Source organism: Hyperolius riggenbachi, chromosome 2 (assembly GCF_040937935.1).
Source record: "Hyperolius riggenbachi isolate aHypRig1 chromosome 2, aHypRig1.pri, whole genome shotgun sequence".
Taxonomy (NCBI): Eukaryota; Metazoa; Chordata; class Amphibia; order Anura; family Hyperoliidae; genus Hyperolius; species Hyperolius riggenbachi.
The window spans coordinates 572,210,676-572,224,924 of NC_090647.1; the positions used below are offsets into that span (position 1 = coordinate 572,210,676).

The 14,249-nt window shown below is 61.2% G+C and overlaps 1 protein-coding gene across 1 annotated transcript in view; it reads right to left on the bottom strand.

Moving 5' to 3' along the window:
* PDXK (pyridoxal kinase) overlaps positions 1 to 14,249 on the bottom strand; it is a 115,870-nt gene that overhangs the window by 45,767 nt on the left and 55,854 nt on the right. The window contains exons 7-9 of the mRNA XM_068271038.1: positions 13,115 to 13,160; positions 8,340 to 8,451; positions 7,666 to 7,802 (exon numbers count right to left, since the gene is read on the bottom strand). Of these exons, the coding sequence (XP_068127139.1) occupies positions 7,666 to 7,802; positions 8,340 to 8,451; positions 13,115 to 13,160 (295 nt within the window). The remainder of the gene's footprint in view (positions 1 to 7,665; positions 7,803 to 8,339; positions 8,452 to 13,114; positions 13,161 to 14,249) is intronic.

Consider the following 14,249-nt stretch of genomic DNA (forward strand, 5'->3'; position numbering starts at 1 on the left):
TGTGGAGGATGGATGAGAGACACAGCACTGGAGCAGGACATGGTGACAGGCAGGGAGCGGGCAGCTGCTGTGGAGGATGGATGGGAGACAGCGCTGGAGCAGGACATGGTGACAGGCAGGGAGCGGGCGGCAGCTGTGGAGGATGGATGGGAGACACAATGCTGGTGCAGGACATGGTGACAGGCAGGGAGCGGGCGGCTGCTGTGGAGGATGGATGGGAGACACAGCGCTGGAGTAGGACATGGTGACAGGCAGGGAGCGGGCAGCTGCTGTGGAGGATGGATGGGAGACACAGCGCTGGAGCAGGACATAGTGACAGGCAGGGAACGGGCGGCTGCTGTGGAGGATGGATGGGAGACACAGCGCTGGAGCAGGACATAGTGACAGGCAGGGACCGGGCGGCTGCTGTGGAGGATGGATGGGAGACACAGCGCTGGAACAGGACATAGTGACAGGCAGGGAGCGGGCGGCTACTGTGGAGGATGGATGGGAGACACAGCACTGGAGCAGGACATGGTGACAGGCAGGGAGCGGGCAGCTGCTGTGAAGGATGGATGGGAGACAGCGCTGGAGCAGGACATGGTGACAGGCAGGGAGTGGGCAGCTGCTGTGGAGGATGGATGGGAGACACAGCGCTGGAGCAGGACATTGTGACAGGCAGGGAGCAGGCAGCTGCTGTGGAGGATGGATGGGAGACACAGCACTGGAGCAGGACATTGTGACAGGCAGGGAGCGGGCAGCTGCTGTGGAGGATGGATGGGAGACACAGCGCTGGAGCAGGACATTGTGACAGGCAGGGAGTGGGCGGCTGCTGTGGAGGATGGAGGGGAGACACAGCACTGGAGCAGGACATTGTGACAGGCAGGGAGCGGGCAGCTGCTGTGGAGGATGGATGGGAGACACAGCGCTGGAGCAGGACATTGTGACAGGCAGGGAGCAGGCAGCTGCTGTGGAGGATGGATGGGAGATGCAGCGCTGGAGCAGGACATAGTGACAGGCAGGGAGCGGGTGGCTGCTGTGGAGGATGGATGGGAGACACAGCACTGGAGCAGGACATCGTGACAGTCAGGGAGCGGGCAGCTGCTGTGGAGGATGGATGGGAGACACAGCACTGGAAAAGGACATGTGACAGGCAGGGAGCGGGCAGCTGCTGTGGAGGATGGATGGGAGACACAGCGCTGGAGCAGGACATGGTGACAGGCAGGGAGCGGGCGGCTGCTGTGGAGGATGGATGGGAGACACAGCGCTGGAGCAGGACATGGTAACAGGCAGGGAGCGGGCGGCAGCTGTGGAGGATGGATGGGAGACACAATGCTGGTGCAGGACATGGTGACAGGCAGGGAGCGGGCGGCTGCTGTGGAGGATGGATGGGAGACACAGCGCTGGAGTAGGACATGGTGACAGGCAGGGAGCGGGCAGCTGCTGTGGAGGATGGATGGGAGACAAAGCGCTGGAGCAGGACATAGTGACAGGCAGGGAACGGGCGGCTGCTGTGGAGGATGGATGGGAGACACAGCGCTGGAGCAGGACATAGTGACAGGCAGGGAACGGGCGGCTGCTGTGGAGGATGGATGGGAGACACAGCGCTGGAACAGGACATAGTGACAGGCAGGGAGCGGGCGGCTACTGTGGAGGATGGATGGGAGACACAGCACTGGAGCAGGACATGGTGACAGGCAGGGAGCGGGCAGCTGCTGTGGAGGATGGATGGGAGACAGCGCTGGAGCAGGACATGGTGACAGGCAGGGAGTGGGCAGCTGCTGTGGAGGATGGATGGGAGTTGCAGCGCTGGAGCAGGACATGGTGACAGGCAGGGAGCGGGAGGCTGCTGTGGAGGATGGATGGGAGACACAGCGCTGGAGCAGGACATAGTGACAGGCAGGGAGCGTGTGGCTGTTGTGGAGGATGGATGGGAGACACAGCGCTGGAGCAGGACATGGTGACAGGCAGGGAGCGGGTGGCTGCTGTGGAGGATGGATGGGAGACACAGCGCTGGAGTAGGACATGGTGACAGGCAGGGAGCGGGCAGCTGCTGTGGAGGATGGATGGGAGACACAGCGCTGGAGCAGGACATAGTGACAGGCAGGGAACGGGCGGCTGCTGTGGAGGATGGATGGGAGACACAGCGCTGGAGCAGGACATAGTGACAGGCAGGGAACGGGCGGCTGCTGTGGAGGATGGATGGGAGACACAGCGCTGGAACAGGACATAGTGACAGGCAGGGAGCGGGCGGCTGCTGTGGAGGATGGATGAGAGACACAGCACTGGAGCAGGACATGGTGACAGGCAGGGAGCGGGCAGCTGCTGTGGAGGATGGATGGGAGACAGCGCTGGAGCAGGACATGGTGACAGGCAGGGAGCGGGCGGCAGCTGTGGAGGATGGATGGGAGACACAATGCTGGTGCAGGACATGGTGACAGGCAGGGAGCGGGCGGCTGCTGTGGAGGATGGATGGGAGACACAGCGCTGGAGTAGGACATGGTGACAGGCAGGGAGCGGGCAGCTGCTGTGGAGGATGGATGGGAGACACAGCGCTGGAGCAGGACATAGTGACAGGCAGGGAACGGGCGGCTGCTGTGGAGGATGGATGGGAGACACAGCGCTGGAGCAGGACATAGTGACAGGCAGGGAACGGGCGGCTGCTGTGGAGGATGGATGGGAGACACAGCGCTGGAACAGGACATAGTGACAGGCAGGGAGCGGGCGGCTACTGTGGAGGATGGATGGGAGACACAGCACTGGAGCAGGACATGGTGACAGGCAGGGAGCGGGCAGCTGCTGTGAAGGATGGATGGGAGACAGCGCTGGAGCAGGACATGGTGACAGGCAGGGAGTGGGCAGCTGCTGTGGAGGATGGATGGGAGTTGCAGCGCTGGAGCAGGACATGGTGACAGGCAGGGAGCGGGAGGCTGCTGTGGAGGATGGATGGGAGACACAGCGCTGGAGCAGGACATAGTGACAGGCAGGGAGCGTGTGGCTGTTGTGGAGGATGGATGGGAGACACAGCGCTGGAGCAGGACATGGTGACAGGCAGGGAGCGGGTGGCTGCTGTGGAGGATGGATGGGAGACACAGCGCTGGAGTAGGACATGGTGACAGGCAGGGAGCCGGCAGCTGCTGTGGAGGATGGATGGGAGACACAGCGCTGGAGCAGGACATAGTGACAGGCAGGGAACGGGCGGCTGCTGTGGAGGATGGATGGGAGACACAGCGCTGGAGCAGGACATAGTGACAGGCAGGGAACGGGCGGCTGCTGTGGAGGATGGATGGGAGACACAGCGCTGGAACAGGACATAGTGACAGGCAGGGAGCGGGCGGCTGCTGTGGAGGATGGATGGGAGACACAGCACTGGAGTAGGACATGGTGACAGGCAGGGAGCGGGCAGCTGCTGTGGAGGATGGATGGGAGACAGCGCTGGAGCAGGACATGGTGACAGGCAGGGAGTGGGCAGCTGCTGTGGAGGATGGATGGGAGTTGCAGCGCTGGAGCAGGACATGGTGACAGGCAGGGAGCGGGAGGCTGCTGTGGAGGATGGATGGGAGACACAGCGCTGGAGCAGGACATAGTGACAGGCAGGGAGCGTGTGGCTGTTGTGGAGGATGGATGGGAGACACAGCGCTGGAGCAGGACATGGTGACAGGCAGGGAGCGGGTGGCTGCTGTGGAGGATGGATGGGAGACACAGCGCTGGAGCAGGACATAGTGACAGTCAGGGAGCGGGAGGCTGCTGTGGAGGATGGATGGGAGACACAGCGCTGGTGCAGGACATGATGACAGGCAGGGAGCGGGCAGCTGCTGTGGAAGATGGATGGGAGACACAGCGCTGGAGCAGGACATTGTGACAGGCAGGGAGCGGGCAGCTGCTGTGGAGGATGGATGGGAGACACAGCGCTGGAGCAGGACATTGTGACAGGCAGGGAGCGGGCGGCTGCTGTGGAGGATGGATGGGAGATGCAGCGCTGGAGCAGGACATTGTGACAGGCAGGGAGCGGGCAGCTGCTGTGGAGGATGGATGGGAGACACAGCGCTGGAGCAGGACATTGTGACAGGCAGGGAGCGGGCAGCTGCTGTGGAGGATGGATGGGAGACACAGCGCTGGAGCAGGACATTGTGACAGGCAGGGAGCGGGCAGCTGCTGTGGAGGATGGATGGGAGATGCAGCGCTGGAGCAGGACATTGTGACAGGCAGGGAGCGGGCAGCTGCTGTGGAGGATGGATGGGAGACACAGCACTGGAGCAGGACATAGTGACAGGTAGGGAGCGGGTGGCTGCTGTGGAGGATGGATGGGAGACACAGCACTGGAGCAGGACATCGTGACAGGCAGGGAGCGGACAGCTGCTGTGGAGGATGGATGGGAGACCCAGCGCTGGAGCAGGACATTGTGACAGGCAGGGAGCGGGCAGCTGCTGTGGAGGATGGATGGGAGACCCAGCGCTGGAGCAGGACATAGTGACAGGCAGGGAGCGGGTGGCTGCTGTGGAGGATGGATGGGAGACACAGCACTGGAGCAGGACATCGTGACAGGCAGGGAACGGGCGGCTGCTGTGGAGGATGGATGGGAGATGCAGCGCTGGAGCAGGACATCGTGACAGGCAGGGAGCGGGCAGCTGCTGTGGAGGATGGATGGGAGACACAGCGCTGGAGCAGGACATAGTGACAGGCAGGGAACGGGCGGCTGCTGTGGAGGATGGATGGGAGACACAGCACTGGAGCAGGACATGGTGAAAGGCAGGGAGCGGGCAGCTGCTGTGGAGGATGGATGGGAGAAACAGCGCTGGAGCAGGACATGGTGACAGGCAGGGAGCGGGCGGCTGCTGTGGAGGATGGATGGGAGATGCAGCGCTGGAGCAGGACATGGTGACAGGCAGGGAGCGGGCAGCTGCTGTGGAGGATGGATGGGAGACACAATGCTGGTGCAGGACATGGTGTCAGGCAGGGAGCGGGCGGCTGCTGTGGAGGATGGATGGGAGACACAGCGCTGGAGCAGGACATGGTGACAGGCAGGGAGCGGGCAGCTGCTGTGGAGGATGGATGGGAGACACAGCGCTGGAGCAGGACATAGTGACAGGCAGGGAACGGGCGGCTGCTGTGGAGGATGGATGGAAAACACAGAGCTGGAGCAGGACATAGTGACAGGCAGGGAACGGGCGGCTGCTGTGGAGGATGGATGGGAGACACAGCGCTGGAGCAGGACATGGTGACAGGCAGGGTGCGGGCAGCTGCTGTGGAGGATGGATGGGAGACACAGCACTGGAGCAGGACATGGTGACAGGCAGGGAGCGGGCAGCTGCTGTGGAGGATGGATGGGAGACAGCGCTGGAGCAGGACATGGTGACAGGCAGGGAGTGGGCAGCTGCTGTGGAGGATGGATGGGAGATGCAGCGCTGGAGCAGGACATGGTGACAGGCAGGGAGCGGGAGGCTGCTGTGGAGGATGGATGGGAGACGCAGCGCTGGAGCAGGACATGGTGACAGGTAGGGAGCGGGCAGCTGCTGTGGTGGATGGATGGGAGACGCAGCGCTGGAGCAGGACATGGTGACAGGCAGGGAGCGGGCGGCTGCTGTGGAGGATGGATGGGAGATGCAGCGCTGGAGCAGGACATGGTGACAGGCAGCTGCTGTGGAGGATGGATGGGAGATGCAGCGCTGGAGCAGGACATAGTGACAGGCAGGGAGCGTGTGGCTGCTGTGGAGGATGGATGGGAGACACAGCGCTGGAGCAGGACATGGTGACAGGCAGGGAGCGGGTGGCTGCTGTGGAGGATGGATGGGAGACACAGCGCTGGAGCAGGACATAGTGACAGTCAGGGAGCGGAAGGCTGCTGTGGAGGATGGATGGGAGACACAGCGCTGGTGCAGGACATGGTGACAGGCAGGGAGCGGGCAGCTGCTGTGGAGGATGAATGGGAGACACAGCGCTGGTGCAGGACATGGTGACAGGCAGGGAGCGGGCGGCTGCTGTGGAGGATGGATGGGAGACACAGCGCTGGAGCAGGACATAGTGACAGGCAGGGAGTGGGCGGCTGCTGTGGAGGATGGATGGGAGACACAGCACTGGAGCAGGACATGGTGACAGGCAGGGAGCGGGCGGCTGCTGTGGAGGATGGATGGGAGACGCAGCGCTCGAGCAGGACATGGTGACAGGCAGGGAGCGGGCAGCTGCTGTGGAGGATGGATGGGAGACACAGCGCTGGAGCAGGACATTGTGACAGGCAGGGAGCGGGCGGCTGCTGTGGAGGATGGATGGGAGACACAGCGCTGGAGCAGGACATTGTGACAGGCAGGGAGCGAGTGGCTGCTGTGGAGGATGGATGGGAGACACAGCGCTGGAGCAGGACATCGTGAAAGGCAGGGAGCGTGCAGCTCCTGTGGAGGATGGACGGGAGACACAGCACTGGAGCAGGAAATGTTGACAGGGAGGGAGCGGGAGCCTGCTGTGGAGGATGGATGGGAGACACAGCGCTGGAGCAGGACATTGTGACAGGCAGGGAGTGGGCGGCTGCTGTGGAGGATGGATGGGAGACACAGCTCTGGAGCAGGACATTGTGACAGGCAGGGAGTGGGCGGCTGCTGTGGAGGATGGATGGGAGACAGCGCTGGTGCAGGACATTGTGACAGGCAGGGAGTGGGCAGCTGCTGTGGAGGATGGATGGGAGATGCAGCGCTGGAGCAGGACATTGTGACAGGCAGGGAGCGGGCAGCTGCTGTGGAGGATGGATGGGAGACACAGCGCTGGAGCAGGACATTGTGACAGGCAGGGAGCGGGCAGCTGCTGTGGAGGATGGATGGGAGACACAGCGCTGGAGCAGGACATTGTGACAGGCAGGGAGCGGGCAGCTGCTGTGGAGGATGGATGGGAGATGCAGCGCTGGAGCAGGACATTGTGACAGGCAGGGAGTGGGCAGCTGCTGTGGAGGATGGATGGGAGACACAGCGCTGGAGCAGGACATGGTGACAGGCAGGGAGCGGGAGGCTGCTGTGGAGGATGGATGGGAGACACAGCGCTGGAGCAGGACATGGTGACAGGCAGGGAGCGGGCAGCTGCTGTGGAGGATGGATGGGAGACACAGCACTGGAGCAGGACATAGTGACAGTCAGGGAGCGGGAGGCTGCTGTGGAGGATGGATGGGAGATGCAGTGCTGGAGCAGGACATCGTGACAGGCAGGGAGCGGGCGGCTGCTGTGGAGGATGATTGGGAGATGCAGTGCTGGAGCAGGACATCGTGACAGGCAGGGAGCGGGCGGCTGCTGTGGAGGATGGATGGGAGACACAGCACTGGAGCAGGACATGGTGACAGGCAGGGAGCGGGAGGCTGCTGTGGAGGATGGATGGGAGATGCAGTGCTGGAGCAGGACATGGTGACAGGCAGGGAGCGGGAGGCTGCTGTGGAGGATGGATGGGAGATGCAGCGCTGGAGCAGGACATGGTGACAGGCAGGGAGCGGGAGGCTGCTGTGGAGGATGGATGGGAGAGACAGCGCTGGAGCAGGACATAGTGACAGGCAGGGAGTGGGCGGCTGCTGTGGAGGATGGATGGGAGACACAGCACTGGAGCAGGACATAGTGACAGGCAGGGAGCGGGCGGCTGCTGTGGAGGATGGATGGGAGACACAGCGCTGGAGAAGGACATGGTGACAGCACACAGAGCTGTCCCAGCACAAGGTACCTTGAAGTTATTGGGGTGATGGTGAGTCCAGGCCAGCAGCATTGCAGCGAAGAGATCTCCGGTGCCCACAAACACAGCATCCACCCGGGGTAACTCCAGGCAGATACGCTGGGTGTGCATCTCTCCATCCACACCCACTGCAAGTAGAAAACAGACAAATAGCAGAGCATAGATATCTGCAGCACCAATACTTATACTCACTAACTGCCACTGAATATTCTTTCCTACTCAACTCCTCCAGTCCCCCCGCCCTAATATCTCCAGTCTCCCGCCCCCATCTCAAGTCCCCCACCCACTTCCTCCTCCTTAGTCCCCCGCCCCCTTCCTCCTCAGTCCCCCTGCCCCATGCCCCCTCCTCAGTCCCCCACCCCCTTCCTCCTCCTCCTCAGTCCCCCATCCCCTTCCTCCTCCCCTCTCTCTGCGATGGAATAATGCTGGGTGTGGCTGGGACACTCCTCGCCCCTTCCTCCTCCCCAATCTACCAGCCCCCCTCCTCCTCAGTCCCCCCCCTCCCCCTTCCTCCGCTCTAGTCCCTCTGCAATAAAATAATGCTGGGTGTGTCTAGGACATTCCTCACCCCCTACTCCTCAATTATGGTACTATCCTTCACATTGCAGGCCTCATCATTACTATCCCCCTAACACTGAGCATGGGCGGAGCAATGCAGGTCTTACCTCGTCTCTGACTTCCCAGTGTGATGAGATAGTCCGGCCCCCGAGAAGCTGGGAGGTCCGAGCTGGTGATCATTACAGTGCTTGGCCCCAGACAGTGCAACATGTCCATAACCTGAGCAAAACAAAAGTGTCACCAACATAAAGAGTTAATAGGGGTGGAGTCAGAGCAGAGGGGCAAGGAGGCAGTAAGAGTGGGCAGGGTGGGGATATTGATGGCTGAGACTAAAGAGTGGAGAGGTGGTGTTACAGAGTGGAGGCCAAAGAGGCTGCGCACACAACAGAGGAGGTCAGAGAGGCTGCGCACACAACAGAGGAGGCCAGAGAGGCTGCGCACACAACAGAGGAGGCCAGAGAGGCTGCGCACACAACAGAGGAGCCCAGAGAAGCTGCGTACACAACAGAGGAGGCCAGAGAAGCTGCGTACACAACAGAGGAGGCCAAAGAGGCTGCGCACACAACAGAGGAGGCCAGAGAGGCTGCGCACACAACAGAGGAGGCCAGAGAGGCTGCTCACACAACAGAGGAGGCCAGAGAGGCTGCTCACACAACAGAGGAGGCCAGAGAGGCTGCGCACACAACAGAGGAGGCCAGAGAGGCTGCACACACAACAGAAGAGGCCAGAGAAGCTGCACACACAACAGAGGAGGCCAGAGAGGCTGGGCACACAACAGAGAAGGCCAGAGAAGCTGCGCACACAACAGAGGAGGCCAGAGAAGCTGAGCACACAACAGAGGAGGCCAGAGAGGCTGGGCACACTACAGAGGAGCCCAGAGAAGCTGCTCACACAACAGAGGAGGCCAGAGAGGCTGCGCATACAACAGAACAACAGAGGAGGTCAGAGAGGCTGGGCACACAACAGAGGAGGTCAGAGAAGCTGCGCACACAACAGAGGAGGCCCGAGAAGCTGCGCACACAACAGAGGAGGTCCGAGAAGCTGCGCACACAACAGAGGAGGCCAGAGAAGCTGCGCACACAACAGAGGAGGCCCGAGAAGCTGCGCACACAACAGAGGAGGCCAGAGAGGCTGGGCTCAACACAGAGGCGGTCAGAGAAGCTGCGCACACAACAGAGGAGACCAGAGAGGCTGGGCAAACAACAGAGGAGGCCAGAGAAGCTGCGCACACAACAGAGGAGGCCAGAGAAGCTGCGCACATAACAGAAGAGGCCAGAGAAGCTGCGCACACAACAGAGGAGGCCACAGAGGCTGGGCACACAACAGAGGAGGCCAGAGAAGCTGCGCACACAACAGAGGAGGCCAGAGAAGCTGCGCACACAACAGAGGAGGCCCGAGAAGCTGCGCACACAACAGAGGAGGCCAGAGAGGCTGGGCTCAACACAGAGGCGGTCAGAGAAGCTGCGCACACAACAGAGGAGACCAGAGAGGCTGGGCAAACAACAGAGGAGGCCAGAGAAGCTGCATGCACACAACAGAGGAGACCAGAGAGGCTGCGTACACAACAGAGGAGGCGGCCAGAGAAGCTGTGCACACAACAGAGGAGGCCAGAGAAGCTGCGCACACAACAGAGGAGGCCAGAGAAGCTGCGCACACAACTGAGGAGGCCAGAGAAAATGCGCACACAACAGAGGAAGCCAGAGAAAATGTGCACACAACAGAGGAGGCCAGAGAGGCTGCGCACACAACAGGAGGCGGCCAGAGAAGCTGCGCACACAACAGAGGAGGCCAGAGAAGCTGCGCACACAACAGAGGAGGCCAGAGAAGCTGCGCACACAACAGAGGAGGCCAGAGAGGCTGGGCACACAACAGAGGAGGCCAGAGAGGCTGCACACACAACAGAGGAGGCCAGAGAGGCTGCCCACATAACAGAGGAGGCCAGAGAAGCTGCGCACACAACAGAGGAGGCCAGAGAAGCTGCGCACACAACAGAGGAGGCCAGAGAAGCTGCGCACACAACAGAGGAGGCCAGAGAAGCTGCACACACAACAGGAGGCGGCCAGAGAAGCTGCGCACACAACAGAGGAGGCCAGAGAAGCTGCGCACACAACAGAGGAGGCCAGAGAAGCTGCGCACACAACAGAGGAGGCCAGAGAAGCTGCACACACAACAGAGGAGGCCAGAGAAGCTGCGCACACAACAGAGGAGGCCAGAGAAGCTGCGCACACAACAGAGGAGGCCAGAGAGGATGCACACACAACAGAGGAGGCCAGAGAGGCTGCGCACACAACAGAGGAGGCCAGCCTCTCGCTGGGCACACAACAGAGTAGGCCAGAGAGGCTGCGCACACAACAGAGGAGGCCAGAGAGGCTGGGCACACAACAGAGTAGGCCAGAGAGGCTGGGCACACAACAAAGGAGGCCAGAGAGGCTGGGCACACAACAGAGTAGGCCAGAGAGGCTGGGCACACAACAGAGTAGGCCAGAGAGGCTGGGCACACAACAGAGGAGGCCAGAGAAGCTGCGCACAAAACAGAGGAGGCCAGAGAAGCTGCGCACACAACAGAGGAGACCAGAGAGGCTGTGCACACAACAGAGGAGGCCAGAGAAGCTGCGCACACAACAGAGGAGACCAGAGAGGCTTTGCACATAACAGAGGAGGCCAGAGGGGCTGCGCACACAAAAGAGGAGGCCAGAGAGGCTGCGCACACAAAAGAGGAGGCCAGAGAGGCTGCACACACAACAGAGGAGCGGCCAGAGAAGCTGCGCACACAACAGAGGAGGCCAGAGAAGCTGCGCACACAACAGAGGAGGCCAGAGAAGCTGCGCACACAACAGAGGAGGCCAGAGAAGCTGCACACACAACAGAGGAGGCCAGAGAAGCTGCGCACACAACAGAGGAGGCCAGAGAAGCTGCGCACACAACAGAGGAGGCCAGAGGGGCTGCGCACACAAAAGAGGAGGCCAGAGAGGCTGCGCACACAAAAGAGGAGGCCAGAGAGGCTGCACACACAACAGAGGAGGCGGCCAGAGAAGCTGCGCACACAACAGAGGAGGCCAGAGAAGCTGCGCACATAACAGAGGAGGCCAGAGGGGCTGCGCACACAAAAGAGGAGGCCAGAGAGGCTGCGCACACAAAAGAGGAGGCCAGAGAGGCTGCACACACAACAGAGGAGGCGGCCAGAGAAGCTGCGCACACAACAGAGGAGGCCAGAGAGGCTGGGCACACAACAGAGTAGGCCAGAGAGGCTGCGCACACAACAGAGGAGGCCAGAGAAGCTGCGCACACAACAGAGGAGGCCAGAGAAGCTGCGCACACAACAGAGGAGGCCAGAGAGGCTGGGCACACAACAGAGGAGGCCAGAGAAAGTGCGCACACAACAGAGGAGCTCAGAGAGGGTGGGCAAAAAACAGAGGAGGTCAGAGAGGCTGCGCACACAACAGAGGAGGCCAGAGAAGCTGCGCACGCAACAGAGGAGGCCCGAGAAGCTGCGCACACAACAGAGGAGGCCAGAGAGGCTGGGCACAACACAAAGGAGGCCAAAGAAGCTGCGCACACAACAGAGGAGACCAGAGAGGCTGGGCAAACAACAGAGGAGGCCAGAGAAGCTGCGCACACAACAGAGGAGGCCAGAGAGGCTGCGCACACACTGTGTCACCAACATAAAGTGTTAAGAGGGGTGCTGTCAGAGCAGAGGGGCAAGGAGGCAGTAAGAGTGGGCAGGGTGGGGATATTGATGGCTGAGACTAAAGAGTGGAGAGGTGGTGTTACAGAGTGGAGGCCAGAGAGGCTGCGCACACAACAGAGGAGGTCAGAGAGGCTGCGCACACAACAGAGGAGGCCAGAGAAAATGCGCACACAACAGAGGAGACCAGAGAGGCTGTGCACACAACAGAGGAGGCCAGAGAAGCTGCGCACACAACAGAGGAGACCAGAGAGGCTGTGCACACAACAGAGGAGGCCAGAGAGGCTGCGCACACAACAGAGGAGGCCAGAGAGGCTGCGCACACAACAGAGGAGGCCAGAGAGGCTGCGCACACAACAGAGGAGGCCAGAGAAGCTGCGCACACAACAGAGGAGGCCAGAGAAGCTGCACACACAACAGAGGAGGCCAGAGAAAATGCGCACACAACAGAGGAGACCAGAGAGGCTGTGAACACAACAGAGGAGGCCAGAGAAGCTGCGCACACAACAGAGGAGACCAGAGAGGCTGTGCACACAACAGAGGAGGCCAGAGAGGCTGCACACACAACAGAGGAGGCCAGAGAAGCTGCGCACACAACAGAAGAGGCCAGAGAGGCTGCACACACAACAGAGGAGGCCAGAGAGGCTGGGCACACAACAGAGTAGGCCAGAGAGGCTGGGCACACAACAGAGTAGGCCAGAGAGGCTGCGCACACAACAGAGGAGGCCAGAGAGGCTGCTCACACAACAGAGGAGACCAGAGAGGCTGGGCACACAACAGAGGAGGCCAGAGAGGCTGCGCACACAACAGAGGAGGCCAGAGAGGCTGGGCACACAACAGAGTAGGCCAGAGAGGCTGGGCACACAACAGAGGAGACCAGAGAGGCTGCGCACACAACAGAGGAGGCCAGAGAGGCTGCGCACACAACAGAGGAGGCCAGAGAGGCTGCGCACACAACAGAGGAGGCCACAGAGGCTGCTCACACAACAGAGGAGACCAGAGAGGCTGGGCACACAACAGAGGAGGCCAGAGAGGCTGCGCACACAACAGAGGAGGCCAGAGAGGCTGGGCACACAACAGAGTAGGCCAGAGAGGCTGGGCACACAACAGAGGAGGCCAGAGAGGCTGCGCACACAACAGAGGAGGCCACAGAGGCTGCGCACACAACAGAGGATGGGGTAACAACAGACGGCTCACCTGGATGGCATCCTGCCGAGAGCAGATCTTCTGTCCTGTCAGCAGCCTGGGTAAAAAGACAGCCAATAAAAATACAAGACTATGACCTTCCCTGCCTCACCTTACTGGTGACTGGCGAGAGTGATGTCACCATTTACTACGATTCCAACACTGAGCCTTGATCTCACAGCAGATGGTACAGCCCCCTCTGAGCCTTGATCTCACAGCAGATGGTACGGCCCCCACTGAGCCCTGATCTCACAGCAGATGGTACGGCCCCCACCGAGCCCTGATCTCACAGCAGATGGTACGGCCCACACTGAGCCGTGATCTCACAGCAGATGGTACGGCCCCCTCTGATCCCTGATCTCACAGCAGATGGTACGGCCCCCTCTGAGCCCTGATCTCACAGCAGATGGTACGGCCCCCACTGAGCCCTGATCTCACAGCAGATGGTACGGCCCCCACTGAGCCCTGATCTCACAGCAGATGGTACGGCGCCCACCGAGCCCTGATCTCACAGCAGATGGTACGGCCCACACTGAGCCGTGATCTCACAGCAGATGGTACGGCCCCCACCGAGCCCTGATCTCACAGCAGATGGTACGGCCCCCTCTGAGCCCTGATCTCACAGCAGATAGTACGGCCCCCACTGAGCCCTGATCTCACAGCAGATGGTACGGCCCCCACTGAGCCCTGATCTCACAGCAGATGGTACGTCCCACACTGAGCCCTGATCTCACAGCAGATGGTACGGCCCACACTGAGCCGTGATCTCACAGCAGATGGTACGGCCCCCACCGAGCCCTGATCTCACAGCAGATGGTACAGCCCCCTCTGAGCCCTGATCTCACAGCAGATGGTACGGCCCCCACTGAGTCCTGATCTCACAGCAGATGGTACGGCCCCCTCTGAGCCCTGATCTCACAGCAGATGGTACGGCCCCCACTGAGTCCTGATCTCACAGCAGATGGTACAGCCCCCACTTAGTCCTGATCTCACAGCAGATGGTACGGCCCCCTCTGATCCCTGATCTCACAGCAGATGGTACGGCCCCCACTGAGCCGTGATCTCACAGCAGATGGTACGTCCCACACTGAGCCCTGATCTCACAGCAGATGGTACGGCCCACACTGAGCCGTGATCTCACAGCAGA